This window comes from Vicia villosa, linkage group LG4 (genome assembly GCF_029867415.1).
Source record: "Vicia villosa cultivar HV-30 ecotype Madison, WI linkage group LG4, Vvil1.0, whole genome shotgun sequence".
Lineage (NCBI taxonomy): Eukaryota > Viridiplantae > Streptophyta > Magnoliopsida > Fabales > Fabaceae > Vicia > Vicia villosa.
Window position 1 is genome coordinate 43,405,804 of NC_081183.1, and position 15,661 is coordinate 43,421,464.

The 15,661-nt window shown below is 36.1% G+C and overlaps 1 protein-coding gene and 1 long non-coding RNA gene across 2 annotated transcripts; both read left to right on the top strand.

Annotated features, from left to right (window-relative positions):
* Positions 1 to 2,716: 2,716 nt before the first annotated feature.
* Positions 2,717 to 3,583, top strand: LOC131597130 (uncharacterized). Its single transcript, XM_058869842.1, has one exon. The coding sequence runs from the start codon at positions 2,717 to 2,719 to the stop codon at positions 3,581 to 3,583; it is 867 nt and encodes a 288-aa protein (XP_058725825.1).
* An 851-nt stretch (positions 3,584 to 4,434) lies between these two features.
* LOC131594756 (uncharacterized) lies at positions 4,435 to 13,664 on the top strand. Its single transcript, XR_009281496.1, has 2 exons — positions 4,435 to 4,776; positions 12,665 to 13,664. It is a non-coding gene; the product is annotated as an uncharacterized LOC131594756 (long non-coding RNA).
* Positions 13,665 to 15,661: the final 1,997 nt, after the last annotated feature.

A 15,661-nucleotide genomic window follows, 5' to 3' on the forward strand; every position in this document is an offset into this window, starting at 1 on the left:
TATGCTTCATTCAAGAAACAAAGATAAAAAGGATGGAGAAGAATATTATTAAGAGTTTGTGGGTAATGGAGGAGTGTGAATGGTCGGTGCTGGATTCTGAAGGACAATCGGGGCGTGTATTTACGATTTGGATTAAAGGAGTCATCAATTCTGAATTTAGTTTCAAAGCTAAAGGATTCCTGGGAGTTAAAGCTTCTTGGAGAGGTACTAACTGTTATTTTATTAATGTATATTCCCCCTGTGGTATTGTTGATAAGAGAAGTATGTGAAGTCAATTGTTGGAATGGAAACATAAACTGTCAAGAGGAGAGTGGATAATAGGAGGAGATTTTAATGCAATAAAGGTAGGGGATGAGAGAATTGGGAGGGTGTAAGCCAATTGAGTTGAAAAGGAGGAGTTTTCAAAATTTATATAAATGCTTGAGGTGGTGGATCTACCGGTGTTAGGGAACAAATTCACATGGATAATTTCCAGCGGTAAAGCGAAGAGCAGAATTGATAGAATCTTGCTTTCGGAAGGGATTATCAATCTGTGGAAGATCGTGGCTCTGGTTACGGGGAACAGAGACATCTCAGACCATAGGCCCGTGCGGGTGAAAGCTAGCAATGTGGACTGGGGACCAAAACCAATCAAAGTGTTTAACTGTTGGTATGATCATCCGAAATTTGTAGAGTTTGTGAAGCAGGAATGGAATTCGAAGCACGTTCAAGGGAGCAGTGCAATTGTTCTAAAAGAAAAGCTGAAACATCTTAGGGATAGATTGAGATGGTGGAAGCAAAGAGTATTTGGGTGGCTGGATGTGAAGATAGAGGATGATGTAGACGAATTAAATGCAATAGAAGAGGAAAACATGTTCATTTCAACTCAGTTGAACCAAGATATGTGCGAGAAAAAGAGACAAATTCAACACAGTATATGGAAAAATCTCCACTACAAAGAGATTATGCTGAAACAGAAGGCAAGGGTGAGATGGATAAAAGAATGAGATAATAATTCAAAATATTTTCACTCTATGTTGAAGACAAGAAATAGAAGGAATATGTTAGTTTCTATCCAAACACCACAGGGTGTTGTGGAAGGAGTGGAGGAGATAAAAAGTGAGGTGAAGAGGCATTATGAAGGGAGATTCAAGAGGCTGGTTAGACCAAGACCGAAATTGTAAGGGCTGGAGTTTAATAGGCTCTCAAGGGAATATATACCACTGTTAGAGGAGGAATTACAAGGGAGGAAATTAAAGAGACTTTGTTCAATTTCAAAGGGGACAGAAGCCCAGGGCCAGACGGTTTTAATGTTTCTTTCATTAAAAAATGCTGGGACGTGGTGGGGAATGATATAGTGAGGTGTGTTCAAGACTTCCATAGCAAAGCTTCTCTTCCAAGGGCATTAACAGCTTCGTAATTCCCAAAATTGATCATCCTCAAGGATTAAAGGAATATAGACCTATCTGTTTGATTGGTAGCATATACAAAATAATATCCAAGCTCCTAGCAGCAAGATTAGGGAAAGTCATTGGCAAGTTGATATCAAAGTCTCAAACAACTTTTGTACCAGGTCGTCAGATCTTAGATGGTGTGTTAGTTACCAATGAGATTGTAGATTTGGCAAAGAGATGAAAGAAGAGTTGTCTGTTGTTTAAAGTAGATTTTGCCCAAGCCTATGATTGTGTCGATTGGATGTTTTTAAAGGAGATGCTATTAAAGATGGGGTTCGGACACCGATGAATTAAATGGATGGATGCGGGAGTGTTTAATAGTAATATGTCAATCTTGGTGAATGGGAGTCCGTCAAGAGAATTTCAAGCTCAAAGGGGACTACGGCAAGGTGACCCGTTGTCACCATTTCTTTTCACTATTGTGGCTGAATGACTTGCAGGATTGGTGAGGTAGGATATTAGAGGAGGAGTGTATAGTGGCTTCAAGATAAGTGAAGATGTGTCGTATGACTTATTACAATTCACACACAATACAGTATTGGTGGGGGATGGTTCATGGAGAAATGTGTGGGCAATCAAGATCATGTTGAGAGCACTTGAGATGGTATCGGGCTGAGAGTAAACATGTGGAAAAGTAAGCTTTATGGTGTAGAGATTGATCAATCCTTTCTACAGGCAGCAAGTCAATTTATGTGCTGTAAAATTGATAGCATATCGTTTAAGTTCATAAGGATAATGGTTGGTGGTAATCCAAGAAGATTAAGTTTCTGGAATCCGATTATTGATAATATGAGGGCTAAGTTATCTCCTTGGATTGGAAGGTTGCTTTCAATAGGTGGAAGAGTGACACTCATCAACTATGTGATAACAAATATTCCTGTTTACCATATGTCCTTCTTCAAAATGCCAACAAAGGTGGTAGATACAATTGTAAAGCGGCAGCACAATTTTCTATGGCATAATGCAGGGGAAAAAAGGTGTTGATTGGATAAGTTGGAGCACAGTTTGTATGAGGAAAGAAGATGGAGGGTTAGGTGTTAAAGACATGGAAAAATTCAACAAGGCTTTGTTAACTAAGTGGCTATGAAGGTTCTTGAAGGAAGAGGGAGCAATATGGCAAGGGATTCTAGAGGAAAGGTATGGTCTTTAATATAAAAGATTATTATTTAAGAAACTAAGTGGTAAGCACTCCTTAGAATCAATATGGTGGAGAGACTTGATGAATATTGGTGATAGCAGTAGCGCTGTAGGATTCACTCAAAATATTTTAATTCGTATTGGCGATGGAAGCAAGGGGCCGTTTTGCTGGAGCAGCAGATGGTTGGGTAGAAATGCATTGCGCTGTGAGTTTCCTAATCTGTTTCAGGTTCTGGAATGTGAAGGAATTGGGTGAGTGGGTGAACAATCACTGGAGGTGGCGGATTGTGGAGTGTGAATCAAATCTGACCCAGGTAGAGTTAGAAGAATGGGGGGAGTTGAGACAACTTCTATTAGATGTAGCACCTAAGTGGAGGGAGAAGGATTTCTTTGTTTGGCCATTAAATGGATCGGGGGTGTTCAATGTAAAAGACTATTATGGGAGCATGGTTTTGGAACAGACTGATATGGAAGAGGATCCTGCGACCAAAAAAGCTTGGTCAATAGTGTGGAAGTCATGGATGCCTTCGAAGGTCAAAATTTTTGCTTGGAGATTGTTCAAAGATAGATTGGCAACAAGGGTAGAGCTGGTAAAGAGAGGCATTATAGAAAACAACAATGCATCATTTTGTGTATTTGGCTGCCAATGTCAGAAAAATATTCACCATTTGTTCCTTTCTTGTGGTATAGTAGTCGGGGTGTGGGGGAAAGTTTATCAGTGGCTTGGGATTGCTCAGCAAGTTCACACAATATGTTGTGAAGAATTTTTGCATATGGTAGGGTTGTTGAAAAGGAGTTGCGTGAAGAGTAGGGTGGGAGTGATATGGGTGACAGTTTGTTGGTGTATCTGGAAACAACGTAACGACTTAATCTTTAACAATGGATTAGTAGACTTAGAGGTAATTGTCCACAAAGTGAAAATGTTTACATGGTGGTGGTTAGCAATTGGTAACAAACAAAATATTTATTGTAATTTTTATGAATGGAGCCATTGTCCTCTAGATTATTTGTAGGTTTTAGGAGTTTACATGGAAGCTAGTTGGATCTGTCTGTATAGTCTGTAACTGTTTGAGAATTTTTGATTCTCTACACAGGTTGCATCTATTTATATACAAATCTCATTGATTATAAAAAAAAATGCATCTCAAAACTCTAATTGTATTTTTTTCAATGATATTTTTAGATGAAATGTATAGATTCTTCTATTATACAATAATAAAATTTCTCGTGCACGGATTTTCTATTAATTCTTAATAAAATTATATTTTGTAATGAATAATATATTTTAGTCAAGCACCAAACAATTACAATTAAAACAATTATTTTAATTGCGTTATACCAATAGACGATTACCTTGAAGATATGAAAAATTAAGTAAATTTCAAATGTTATTATAAAAACAATTATTAAAAATCATTATTATTGATTGTAAGAGAATTATTAGTAAGTATCAAAGAAACTTGTTAAGAGAATTATTATTGATTATAAGTATCATGGTAATAGAAACTTGTTAAAAAAAGTTAATTTTTTTAATAAGTAATTGTATTAATAAATCGCACTAAGGGTGCAACCCTAATAATCCAGAGGTACCTTGTACCAATCGTAAAAGTAATCCTTCCGATGTCTTATAAGTTATAACTCCTATAATAATTATAACAATTTTTACGATAAAGTAATTCTTCATAATAGTTTGTAATAATGTATAGATATTAAAGATATTTAAATTTAAATATTCTAATAGAAAGTTATATTACTTAGTTATTTTTTAAATTTCATTGATTTTGATAAAAATATTTCTCATAACCTTTTAAATAAAATGTTGTATTCTTACTATAATTGTTTTACAAAAACCAAGGCGGCCATCCCTCACACAACATGCTCTTACTTTCATCCTATAAAATCTGAGATTTCTCACCTCATCATAAAAAGATAAAACCAAGGCTACATTTCTCTTTCATTCTTCCACCGGATCTATTTCTCCTTTCAATGCTTCATATCACCTCCCACGAAACCAACATTCTTCAACACCATTGAACAGCATAAATCAAATGTGTAGCCACCATTGATTCCCATCCAACAACAATATTCTTGCTCTCTCATTTATACACCTATGAGTCTGACCGAGGCGCACAAACCTTCTCTGCAACTGTGAAAGCCCCACTACGTACTACCAAGTCATGATCTCGATCCGTCGTCGCCTTCGGAGGTACCGGTAGTTTGTTTTTTCTTTCAACCATCTTCATTTTGCTTGGGTTGCTTTGTGTTCTACTCTTTTTCTTAAGAGTGTTCTTGAAGTGAGAACATTTTGGTTCATCTTATTGATGAAAAGATGCATGAAATTCTTGATATATTTGTGCATATTCCGTGTGAGAATAAGAGAATTCTTAGGCTTGTTTGAATCAATTTTGATTTTGAGTTTCTAAAAAATGTTTAGTAAATTTGTATTCAAAACTCTTTTTGAAAAAAGAATTAAAAAAATTATGTATGGCAATCTAAGTTTTTAAAACAGTTTTATTGAAAAAAATGAGAATCTATTTGGCAATAAAACTGTCTTTGGGATGAGAAAATTAAAAATAAAACTTTTTAATATTCGATTTTTAAATTTATTATATTATATTAAATAATTAAAAATAAAAGAAATCATGGTATATTTTTAGAACTATAGAAAATTATGTGTCAGTATAGATAAAAATTAGTAATAACAGTTACCGATGCGCTCCCCGGTGGTAGCCCCGTTTTAGGGCTTCTTCGTCGGCGTTAAGCTCTAGATATTAAGGGTTTCTCCATCTCTTCTTCTCTATCTTCGGTTTAAATTCCTGATCTTAGGATCAGGGACCTTGGTAGAGTAGTCGATTTGGGGCTTTTGATATCTGAGCTTCTTTTCCTTTTGCTGGGCGTTTTCGGTTTTGTTTATCTTCTGCGATTTTACTGTCTGATCTACGTTCTTCAGGTTAGGTTTCTTAGTGGTTTCTGGATCTTTTGTTTTATCTTTGTCTTCTGGGCTGGTGCTTTTTGGGTGAAGGTGTTTTTTCCCAGTTAAGATGTGCAAGGGTTTATGGTCTGAAGTTAAGAAGAAGATTTTTAGGAAATGGTCCCCTGTCTGGGATTCTTTCCCTCATAAAGCTTTGGACAGAATCGGTTTGGGGGAGATTTTTTCGTTCTATATTTCTGAGTTTCCAGACTCTACGAGGGCGGAAGACCTATTTGGTCTGTTTGGTTGCATTGGCAAAGTCGTTGAAGTTTCGATTGCTCCTAGAAGAAATAAGGTGGGGAAACGGTTTGGTTTCGCGAGGTTTGTGGAGGTGCAGGGGCCGCGCCTGTTAGCTGTTAGATTAGACAATGTGCAAATAGGTGGGAGGAAAATTCATGCAAATGAACCTAGGTTTGATCGTAGAGCTCCGGTGGCTGGTGGTAGGTTCGGTGTTAGAAGGGGTTTTTCAAGTGGTGCTTTTAAGGATTCTGTTTTTAGCAGTGGTTCTCGTCATCCGGTTTTAAATACAGGTGGAGGTATCAGGAACCAGACCAGGGACGGGAAGAAGACGTTTGTGGATGCGGTGCTTAACAATGTGGTGAATGGAGCGTCGCTGTTAGTTGAGAAGCCTCCGTTTTCTTATAACTCTTCGGAGGAAGAAAAGAAAAGGCTCCGCAAAGCGTTTGTGGGGAAAGTGAAGACTTTAGGGTCATCTTACGGTATGCAAACCAAGATAGAGATGGAGGGTTACTATAATGTTAAATCCACCCCTCTGGGTGATTCTCTATGCTTATTGGAAGAAACAGTAGAGGGGACCATAGAGAACTTCATAAAGGAGGGGGAGTCTTGGTGGAGGAATTGCTTCGAAAACGTTACCGCGTGGACGGAGGATTCGGTGGATGTTGTAAGGCCAATGTGGATTAGGATTTATGGGGTTTCTTTACATGTTTGGAGGGAAGAGTTTTTTGTAGACCTTGCAAATTTTTTAGGTTCTTTCTTGGCTGTGGACGTTAATTCAATATCTGGTGACACTCGTGATGTAGCAAGGATCCGTTTATCAGTGCCGTTGGATTATTCATTGCAAGAGAGGTTATCGCTTCAGGTGGACAACAGGGATTATTCTTTGGTGCTTAGGGAAGACACGGGCAGCTTTTCCTCTAGCTATGGTTCGGGAAGTGATTATATATCAGATTCTGACTCGATTTCATCCTCATTGGAGGCTGCTGTGGCTTTTGATATAGAAGAGGAGGAGGATGAGATTCAAGAATTTTCTTGTAGCAGAAATGCGGAATTTTCAGAGGCTCGGAAGGTGGTAGCGGAGAGAGACACCGACTCGATTGTTGTTGGTTTAGCGAGGCCAGCAGAGGAGGCTACAGTTCTGGTCCCTGTTGATGAGGGGTTTTCTGTAGGTGTGGAGGGGCAGGCTAATTCTTTTTTACCGGCGGAATCTCATGGTTCGGTTGAGGGGGCTTTCGAAGACAGCGGCAGTTCTGGGACTGTAGTTCCCATCACTCGGGTTTTGACCAGCACAGCTGGTGTTTCTCGGAAGGAGTCTGGCAGTATTCAAGGAGATGGAGTAAATTTACTGAAGGGAACGAGTGGTATTAATGATGATATTCCTTTGGCACCAAACACGTTTGGATCTTTTGATAAGGCCATCACCGCTATTAAAGAGAGGAAGAAACGTAGATTAAAAAAGATGGCTTTCAAGAATATGTCGGAGATAACAGGCTCGCTTCATCACAGAGCTTTAAGGAAGGTTAACAGACACAGACGGAAAGTTTTGTTGGCAGGCGACAAGAAACCGGTAGTGCACAGACGTGCGTCCTCAGCTACTGGAAATGCCTTACAAGCTGGAAGTAATGGTATCGATAGCAAAAGCGGAGCTGTTAGCCTCCCTTTGCATGCTGAACCGAGTGACTGCAGTATGGGCAGGGGCTGTTTTTATGGTAATTTTAGCGGTAGTAGCGACATCGAGAGGAACAATCGTAGGCAATGGAATGAATTGTTGGGCGAAGAAAGTTCTAAGGTGTGGAAGGCGATGGAGTCTTTGGGGGTCACTCACAAAGGGGAGAGTTCCGAAGTTGTTAAAAGAATTGATTTGTTGAATAAACAAGCGGTTTTGAAAAAAGGTGGTTTGTCGGGGTCTAAGTTTAGTGTTCCATGATTATCGGAACATTAAATATTAGAGGGGGTGGCAATGCTTTGAAAAGGAGGAGAATTAATTCTTTGATTTCTAAAAGCAAGGCGGATGTTTTCTTGATTCAAGAGACAAAGATTAGAGAATTACAAGATTTTGTGGCGAAAAGTTTTTGGTGTGACGCCGATATTGGCTTCTCTTTTTCTAACTCGTCGGGGAGGTCGGGAGGTATTTTGACGTTATGGAAGGAGAAAGCTCTTGAGGTTATCTTTAGTTTTAAAGGGGAGGGGTATCTTGGTATTAAGTTTTACAAAGACAATAATTTTTTTTACTTATTGAATGTGTACTCGTCTTGTGAAGCTTCTAAGAAGAGAATTTTATGGCGGAAGATTTTAGACTTGAAAGATACTTGGAAAGACGGAGAGTGGATCATAGGTGGTGATTTTAATGCGGTCAAGGAAAGGAGTGAGCGGAAGGGAAGAGGGGCGGTTTCTAATAATCAAGAAGTAAGTGGTTTCGCGGATTTCATAGTAGAGTCAAGATTAGTAGATGTTCCTTGTAAAGGAAAAAAGTTCACTTGGTATAGCGGAGATGGTAGATCGATGAGTAGAATCGATAGATTTCTTGTCTCGGATAAAGTGGTGAATGATTGGGGCGTGGTTGGTCAATTGGTGGGGGAGAGGGATGTGTCGGATCATTGTCCGGTTTGGTTGGAAGTAGACAAAAGCAATTGGGGTCCTAAACCGTTTAAGTTCAACAATGAATGGTTTTCTTGTGCTTCCTTTTATGCTTTCGTGGAAAACGAGTGGAAGAGTTTTAGAGTGGTTGGGAGAGGGGATTATGTGCTAAAACAAAAGCTTTTTCTCCTTAAAAATAGCCTTAAAAAGTGGAATAAAGAGGTTTTTGGGAGGATGGATTTGGAAATTCAAGACGAAGTTAGTGCTATTAATAATGGTGATGTGTTGTTGGAAGCGGGAGATGAGCTTATAAACTCGGATATTTTATTGAATAGGAAGGAAGCCACGAGTCGTTTTTGGACGAAATTGAGGATTAAAGAAAACATGTTAGTTCAAAAAGCCAACTTGAAGTGGATGAAGGAAGGTGATTCCAATAGCGGTTTCTTTCACAAAGTTATGAAGGAAAAAAGAAGATTCAACCACATAGGGCCTTTTAATTCTCCGGAAGGTATGATCGAATCGGTTAAAGACATTAAAGATTTTGTAGCGCTTCATTTTTCTAAAAAGTTCGAAGAGGAGGAAGGGGAGTTTCCAACGCTAGACGGTATTTGTTTTGATAAGTTGAGCGGGGTGGATAGTCTTTGGCTAGAAAGACCTTTTCATGAGGAAGAAATTAAGGAGGCATTAAAGTGTTGTGGAGGAACTAAAAGCCCGGGGCCGGATGGTTTTTCCTTCTTGTTCATTAGGAGATGTTGGCCTTTTCTTAAAGAAGATTTTTTGAGGTATTTTGAGCATTTTTTTGTGGGAGGGGAATTATCAAAAGCGGTGACTTCTTCTTTTTTGGCTTTGGTCCCGAAATCCCCTAATCCTTTATGCTTAGATGATTATAGACCGATTTGCTTGGTAGGGTGCATGTACAAAATTATGGCTAAAGTTTTGGCGGGTAGGCTTAAAGTGGTGTTAAATTCTTTAGTTTCTCATTGTCAAAGTGCTTTTGTTCCGGGTAGGCATTTGCTTGATGGCGTTTTGGTTGCTAATGAAGTGGTGGACTATGCTCGAAAAGAAGGTATGTCTTGCGTCCTTTTCAAAGTTGATTTTGAAAAGGCTTACGACAAGGTCTCTTGGGAGTTTTTGCGGGGTATGTTGGTTAAGATGGGCTTCGGTGCTAAATGGAGAAATTGGATGGAGTTGTTGGTTTTTAAAAGTGACATGTCGGTGGTGGTTAATGGGAGTCCTACCAATGAGTTTGAGGTTAAGAGAGGTTTAAGGCAAGGCGATCCTTTATCTCCGTTTCTTTTTGTTCTTGTGACGGAGGCCCTTTCTAGATTGGTTAGAAAGTCTATTGAAGTTGGTGAATACGAGGGTATAGTGCTAAATAGAAGATGTGCCGTCGACATTCTTCAATTTGCGGATGACACCCTTTTAGTTGGTAAAGGCTCTTGGAAACACATAAAGGCTTTAAAAATTGTATTGAGGGCTTTTGAGCTTGTTTCGGGCTTAGGCATAAATTTTCACAAAAGCAAATTGATAGGGATTAATATTCCGACTCAATTTTTGGAGGCTGCTTCTTTGTACCTCTCTTGCAAAATCGAAGATAGCAACTTTATTTTTCTTGGTGTTCCTATTGGTTGTAATCCTAGGAAGGAGGCTACTTGGCTACCTCTTATGGAGAAGATGAGGAATCGTTTAAAGGGGTGGAGTCATCGTTTTCTTAATCTTGGAGGTAGGATTACTCTTTTGAAATCTATATTGAGTTCTTTATCTATTTTCATAATGTCTTTTTACAAGATGCCGTCTAAAGTGGTTAAAGAAGTCACCAAGATTCAAGCCAATTTTTTATGGGGAGGGGCGGTTGAAAAAAGAAGCATTCATTGGGTTAGTTGGAATGAGGTGACTTTACCTTACTCTAAGGGAGGTTTGGCTATTAAGGATATAAAAGATTTCAATTCGGCACTTTTGAATAAATGGAAATGGAGGATAGCGCAAGAAGGTGGATCCTTGTGGCATGATGTGTTAAAAGCCCGTTATGGAGATGTGTGTATGCATGCTTTTACCGGTGGAGATGTTTTCAAGCCTATTTCTTCTTCTTTTTGGTGGTGCGACTTATTAAAGGTTGGTATTTCTACTCCGTTCCAAAAGGACCCTTTCTCTTCCAATTGTAGTTTTGTCGTGGGAAATGGTTTTACTACACCTTTTTGGGAAGTAGTTTGGTTAAATAATATTTCTTTGAAGGATAACTTTCCGGATCTTTTTGAGCTTTCGTCTCTTAAAAGAGTGTCCGTTGCGGCTATGGGAGGTTGGAGAGAGGAGGAATGGTTTTGGGGTGATCTAGGAATTTCGGAGGAGGAAGTGGTGCAAGCGGGTTTAGAGTCGGAGTTGGGAGTGCTCCGGTCCCTCCTTGAGGTTTTTGGGGGGTTGAAAGGTGGTAGAGATTCCGTGAGTTGGAGTCTTGAGTCGGAAAAAATGTTTTCGGTAGCTTCGTGTTACCACCGGTATGTTTCTTTTCGTACTCCGTTTGGCCCATCCAAAAGGTTTGAGGAGGCTTTGGAAATTGTTTGGAAATTGGAGGTCCCTTTTAAGATTAAAGCTTTTGCTTGGAGGCTTTTTGTGAATAGGCTACCCACTAAAGATCTTTTAGTGTATAGAGGTATTTCTTTTGCTTCTTCTAATTCTAGTTTAAATTGCATTTTTTGTAACACACACTTGGAAGAAAAAGATCATATTTTCTTTAAATGTGTTGTGATCAAAGTTGTTTGGAGGGAAATTGGTGTTTGGTTGGATTTTCCGGATTGGAGAGAGGAGGAGGGAATGTCTTCTTTTATGGAATGGTTTCTCTTCGGTCGGAGAAAGGGAATTAAAGACGGTAAATTGGGGGTGTTTTGGCTTGCCGTTTGTTGGAGTATTTGGTTAACAAGAAACGGTTTTTGTTTTAGGAATGATAAGTGGAATATAAACAATATAGTTTGGAATATAAAGTTTTTGGTGTGGAGGTGGGCTTCCATTGGCGACATTGCTTATTCCAATTGCAATTTTTACGACTTTTGCAAAGATCCTTTGTATTTTATGTCGTAGTTGGAATTGGTTTGTAATTTTGTCTTTTTGTCGGACTTTTTCCGCTCTTGTGTATCAAGGTTTGGAGAATCCTTAGTTCTCCCATATATGAAATTCTTGCTTACACAAAAAAAATAAAAAAATAAAAAAATAAAAAAATAACATAATTTAAATATTAATAGATATGTTTTATAACTTAAAAGAGTACCTTAATGTTTAGAGAGAAATTTTGTTCTTTTAAACTGCAGTTATAATTAAATATAAGTAGTAATTATTAAAATAAAATATAATATTATAAGGGTTTAATAATTAAAAAGCAGTTGAAAAAATTAAACAAAATTTATATGATAGCATTATTGTCAGTAACTTTATTATTATTACTATATAAATATACATGTAGTGTGTTGAACACAAGCTGAGATTTCAATGTATATGGCTTATTCAAAGTTTTATGAGAGTAATGTTGTGCAGAGAAGTTCAATAATCAAGCCATAACTTCAATATTTTAATTAAACATGAAATACAATATTTTTACATAATTATACTATTGCTATTAAAAAAATTTGACCCATTTTCATGTTTATATCAGTTTGGTAAAGAGAGAATAGAAATTCAAAACACCCTTTGGCTGTTTTAGTTTTTCAATTTTAAAAACAAGAAAAACAAAACAGTTTTGAAAAATAAATTTTATTAAGAAGATATTCAAACAAGTTTTATAATTTAAAAAATTTTAAAAACTAAAAACAATTTTTCAGAAGCTAATCAAACAGAGCCCTTGTCTTTCTTTTTTTTGGTTTACAATTTTAAAACTATTTGGTCCAATTTTGTATTATTATGTGACTTGTATTATTAGGTTGGTTTTCATTCAAAGTATGATGGTAGTAAGTAGGATAGTCATTTTTAAAATGATTTGGCAGATAGGTTTTTAACCTTAAAGCCCATATTGTTTTTTGTGTATACTTAGATGTTTATTCATTTATTTAAGTAAGTATTATTGTAAATAATTTTCAATAAAATTTATTTTAGCCGCTGGCTTGGTTTATGTTGTTCAGAACATAAAACAACTTGTTCTTTCTTTCTATTTATTTAATTTGTATTCTATAAATATTTGTGATATAAATGAAATCGAGTGACCCAAATCGACCCACACTAACCGGTTGGCTCAACTAAACCAAACCAACCCTTTCTTATAACTCTATTAAGTAATTTATGTTTTTTCTTTTTTTAATTTTATCACTGTTATTTAATTTTGCAGGGCCTGAGTGATCTACTATTGCAGCATATGGTCAACATGAGTCTTTCAACAATTAAAAGTCAGGTCAAAAAGTACTTGGTCAGAGATTTAATGCAAATGCAGGAGATGAGTTTGAAAGTACTAATAACATCTTGTTTCTCTACTATATAAACACCTCTCCACTACCATCTCATAATACATAATATGACACTTTCTAACCGGTTTTTATTCATTTTTATCTTTTATAAATTTCTTTCTTCTACTTATGAAAGTTATAAAATAATGAGGTTGTCTACTTAGCCAATAGTAGAATTCAAATAGCATACATGTTATGTTACCATTGATGTAAACTACAGTAGATAACTCTTCTATTACTTTGTGGAGGCAGAAAACTCATCTTGCCTAAAACCGGTAGTACTCGGATTATATGGGGTAAATAATTAATATATTAAATTAGAAATATAACTTTAAATTAATTTTGTAATGTAATATATTAATTCCTTATCCCATGTAACTAGAGTACTACTGATTTTGAGGTAGAATGAATTTCCGCTTCCACAAAGTAATAGAAGAATTTTTTATCGTGGTTTACATCAAATTCTACTCTTGGCTAAGTAGACAACCTTGTAATTTTGTCACTTCCATAATAGAAGAAAGAAATATAACAAAAGATAAAAATGAATAAAAATCGACTAGAAAGTGTCATATTTAAAACAGAATAGAATGTATTATGAGATGAAAGTGGTAGAGAAGAGGAGAGTTAGATTGAAGCATAATAGTTTAGAATGATGGAAGTATAAGAGAGGAGATCTATTTATTTATATAATAGAGAAGGAAGTATAAGAGAGGAGATCTATTTATATAGTAGAGAAGGCGAGGTGTTTAAAATAGTTTCACATGTGTCACCCACTTAATTTTCATTTGGCTGTAGTACTACTATGTGTTTCAAATGGAGGAGTGTAATAATTCAAAACCATAATGTATATGTAACTATTAAATGTAACTATAGTTTTTTACTTAATTTTTTTTCCTACTTTATTTTTTAAACCATACATGTATAGTTTTTTCACCTAAATTTTGCAAAGAATTTGTATTTTTATACATGTATTTTTAATTAAAAAATGTACTTTTATATATTAAGTAGTATTTTAATTTTGCAAAGAATTTGTACTTTTAAACCATACATGTATTTTTCTTAATTTGAAAATTAAAAATTAAAAAATATCATAAATTTATATATAATATTGTCCCTATTACTTAATTTTTTTTAACACCATCCCTGTTTTCAATGTTTTCGGTTTGAAACAGTTTGAGAAATTGATGTAGCATATTTCATATGTTTTGATTCAAACCTAGTCACTATTTATAAAATAATATTTCACCAAGTTGAAAAAATCCAATTAGTGTGCGCCTCATCTGTTATACATTATTTAAAAATCTTTATCTAAATAGGAATTTTTTTTTTAAATAGTAACTTTTTCATGATTAATTGTAACTTACAAAATATATTTGATTGAAACATAATCACTAAATATGTCTGCCAACTTATAGCAATTTGGTTCATGTACCTCAATTTCATTTTTTATTTTTCAAATCTAATTAAATATTAAAGTAAGTAAAATAGAGATAATTAATATGTATTTTATAAGGAGATATATTTTTTTATGTAAGCAAGATATATTAATAAGGAGAAGTTCCTTCAATTCTTCTCGCCCCTTGGCCAAGTTAAGAATCAAAGCTTGGAATTCAGCATTCTGAGTTTGGAGATTCTTGACAGATTGTTCGAGATCCATTTTTCTCACTGAAATAAACAGCGGTAAGATGAGGTATTTGTTTTTATGAAACCTGTAATGCGATGTTTATGCATATGCAATGATCTCAGGGAGTTAAAGGCTTTTTAACACATTTAAAAAAAAAGAAAATAGAAACAAAACAAATTAATTAATTTAAATAGAAACCAATGTGTTATATGTTTTTTTGTTCCTTTTTTTTTTTAAGTTACATCAAGGAGATACTTAGAGAAATTATAAATAAAATACAATGAAAGTAATCATTCTTCAAGTCGGCGTTTCCTCTTCAATCCTCTGATTTCTTCTTTATGGGCTTTGGCCATCTCATTCTTTTCTTGAACAAGTCTATCAATCTCTCGCTCCCATGATTGTATTTGCTCAGGTGAGATAAAGTCTTCAATCTTCCGCTTGCGGGAAAAATACTCAAGCATACTATCTCGCTCTTTAGCATTAGCCACTAATACTGCTTTTTCTGCCTCAACCTCTTGTAGGCGCTTTTCAAGATTAGCCTTTTCTTGTCTTAAATGAGCAACTGTAGTAGCAAGGTCTTCGTTCGGAGCGGGTACATAAGGCTCCAATTCTATGTGAACCTCTGAAGGAGCGATCCTTGGAATAATAGGTGTGTCTGATGGATACGGTATGTCAAACTCGACGACTCGGTCATATATCCATTTAAAGTAAAGATCTTAGGGAGTATGGATCCTTGTTCCCAAATCTCTTGCACCTACCTTTTTTACTTCGTACCAAGCTTTAATGAAACGATTCTTCTTTTCGGTTGTACCTGAACCATAGTCAAAACTTTCCGCACTAAGATATATGGAGCGAGGCTTATCATTCAAAGCAAAACCAAACTGATGTCGAGCAAGTATAGGATTATAAGTAATTCCTCCTTGGGTGCAAAGAAGAGGCACATTAGGGTACTCTCCACAATGGTCAAACAACTGAACTCCTTCGAACACTTTTGGATACCAAATGATGTCATCGTACGAAAGTCTCATGATCCTCTGAATCCAAGTCAAACCTTCTTCATTCTTTATTGTTGATCGGGGTAAGTGAGAAATAAACCACTTATGCAGAAGGGGAATGCATCCTAGAACACAACCTCGTCTCTTTGTCACTCTAGCATCAATGGAATGCAATAAATCACCAAGTAGAATAGGAACAAGATTCTTGCTAAGGAAAATTTTGATAGCAACCCTATCAACAACTTTGTCGCAACGGTGAAACA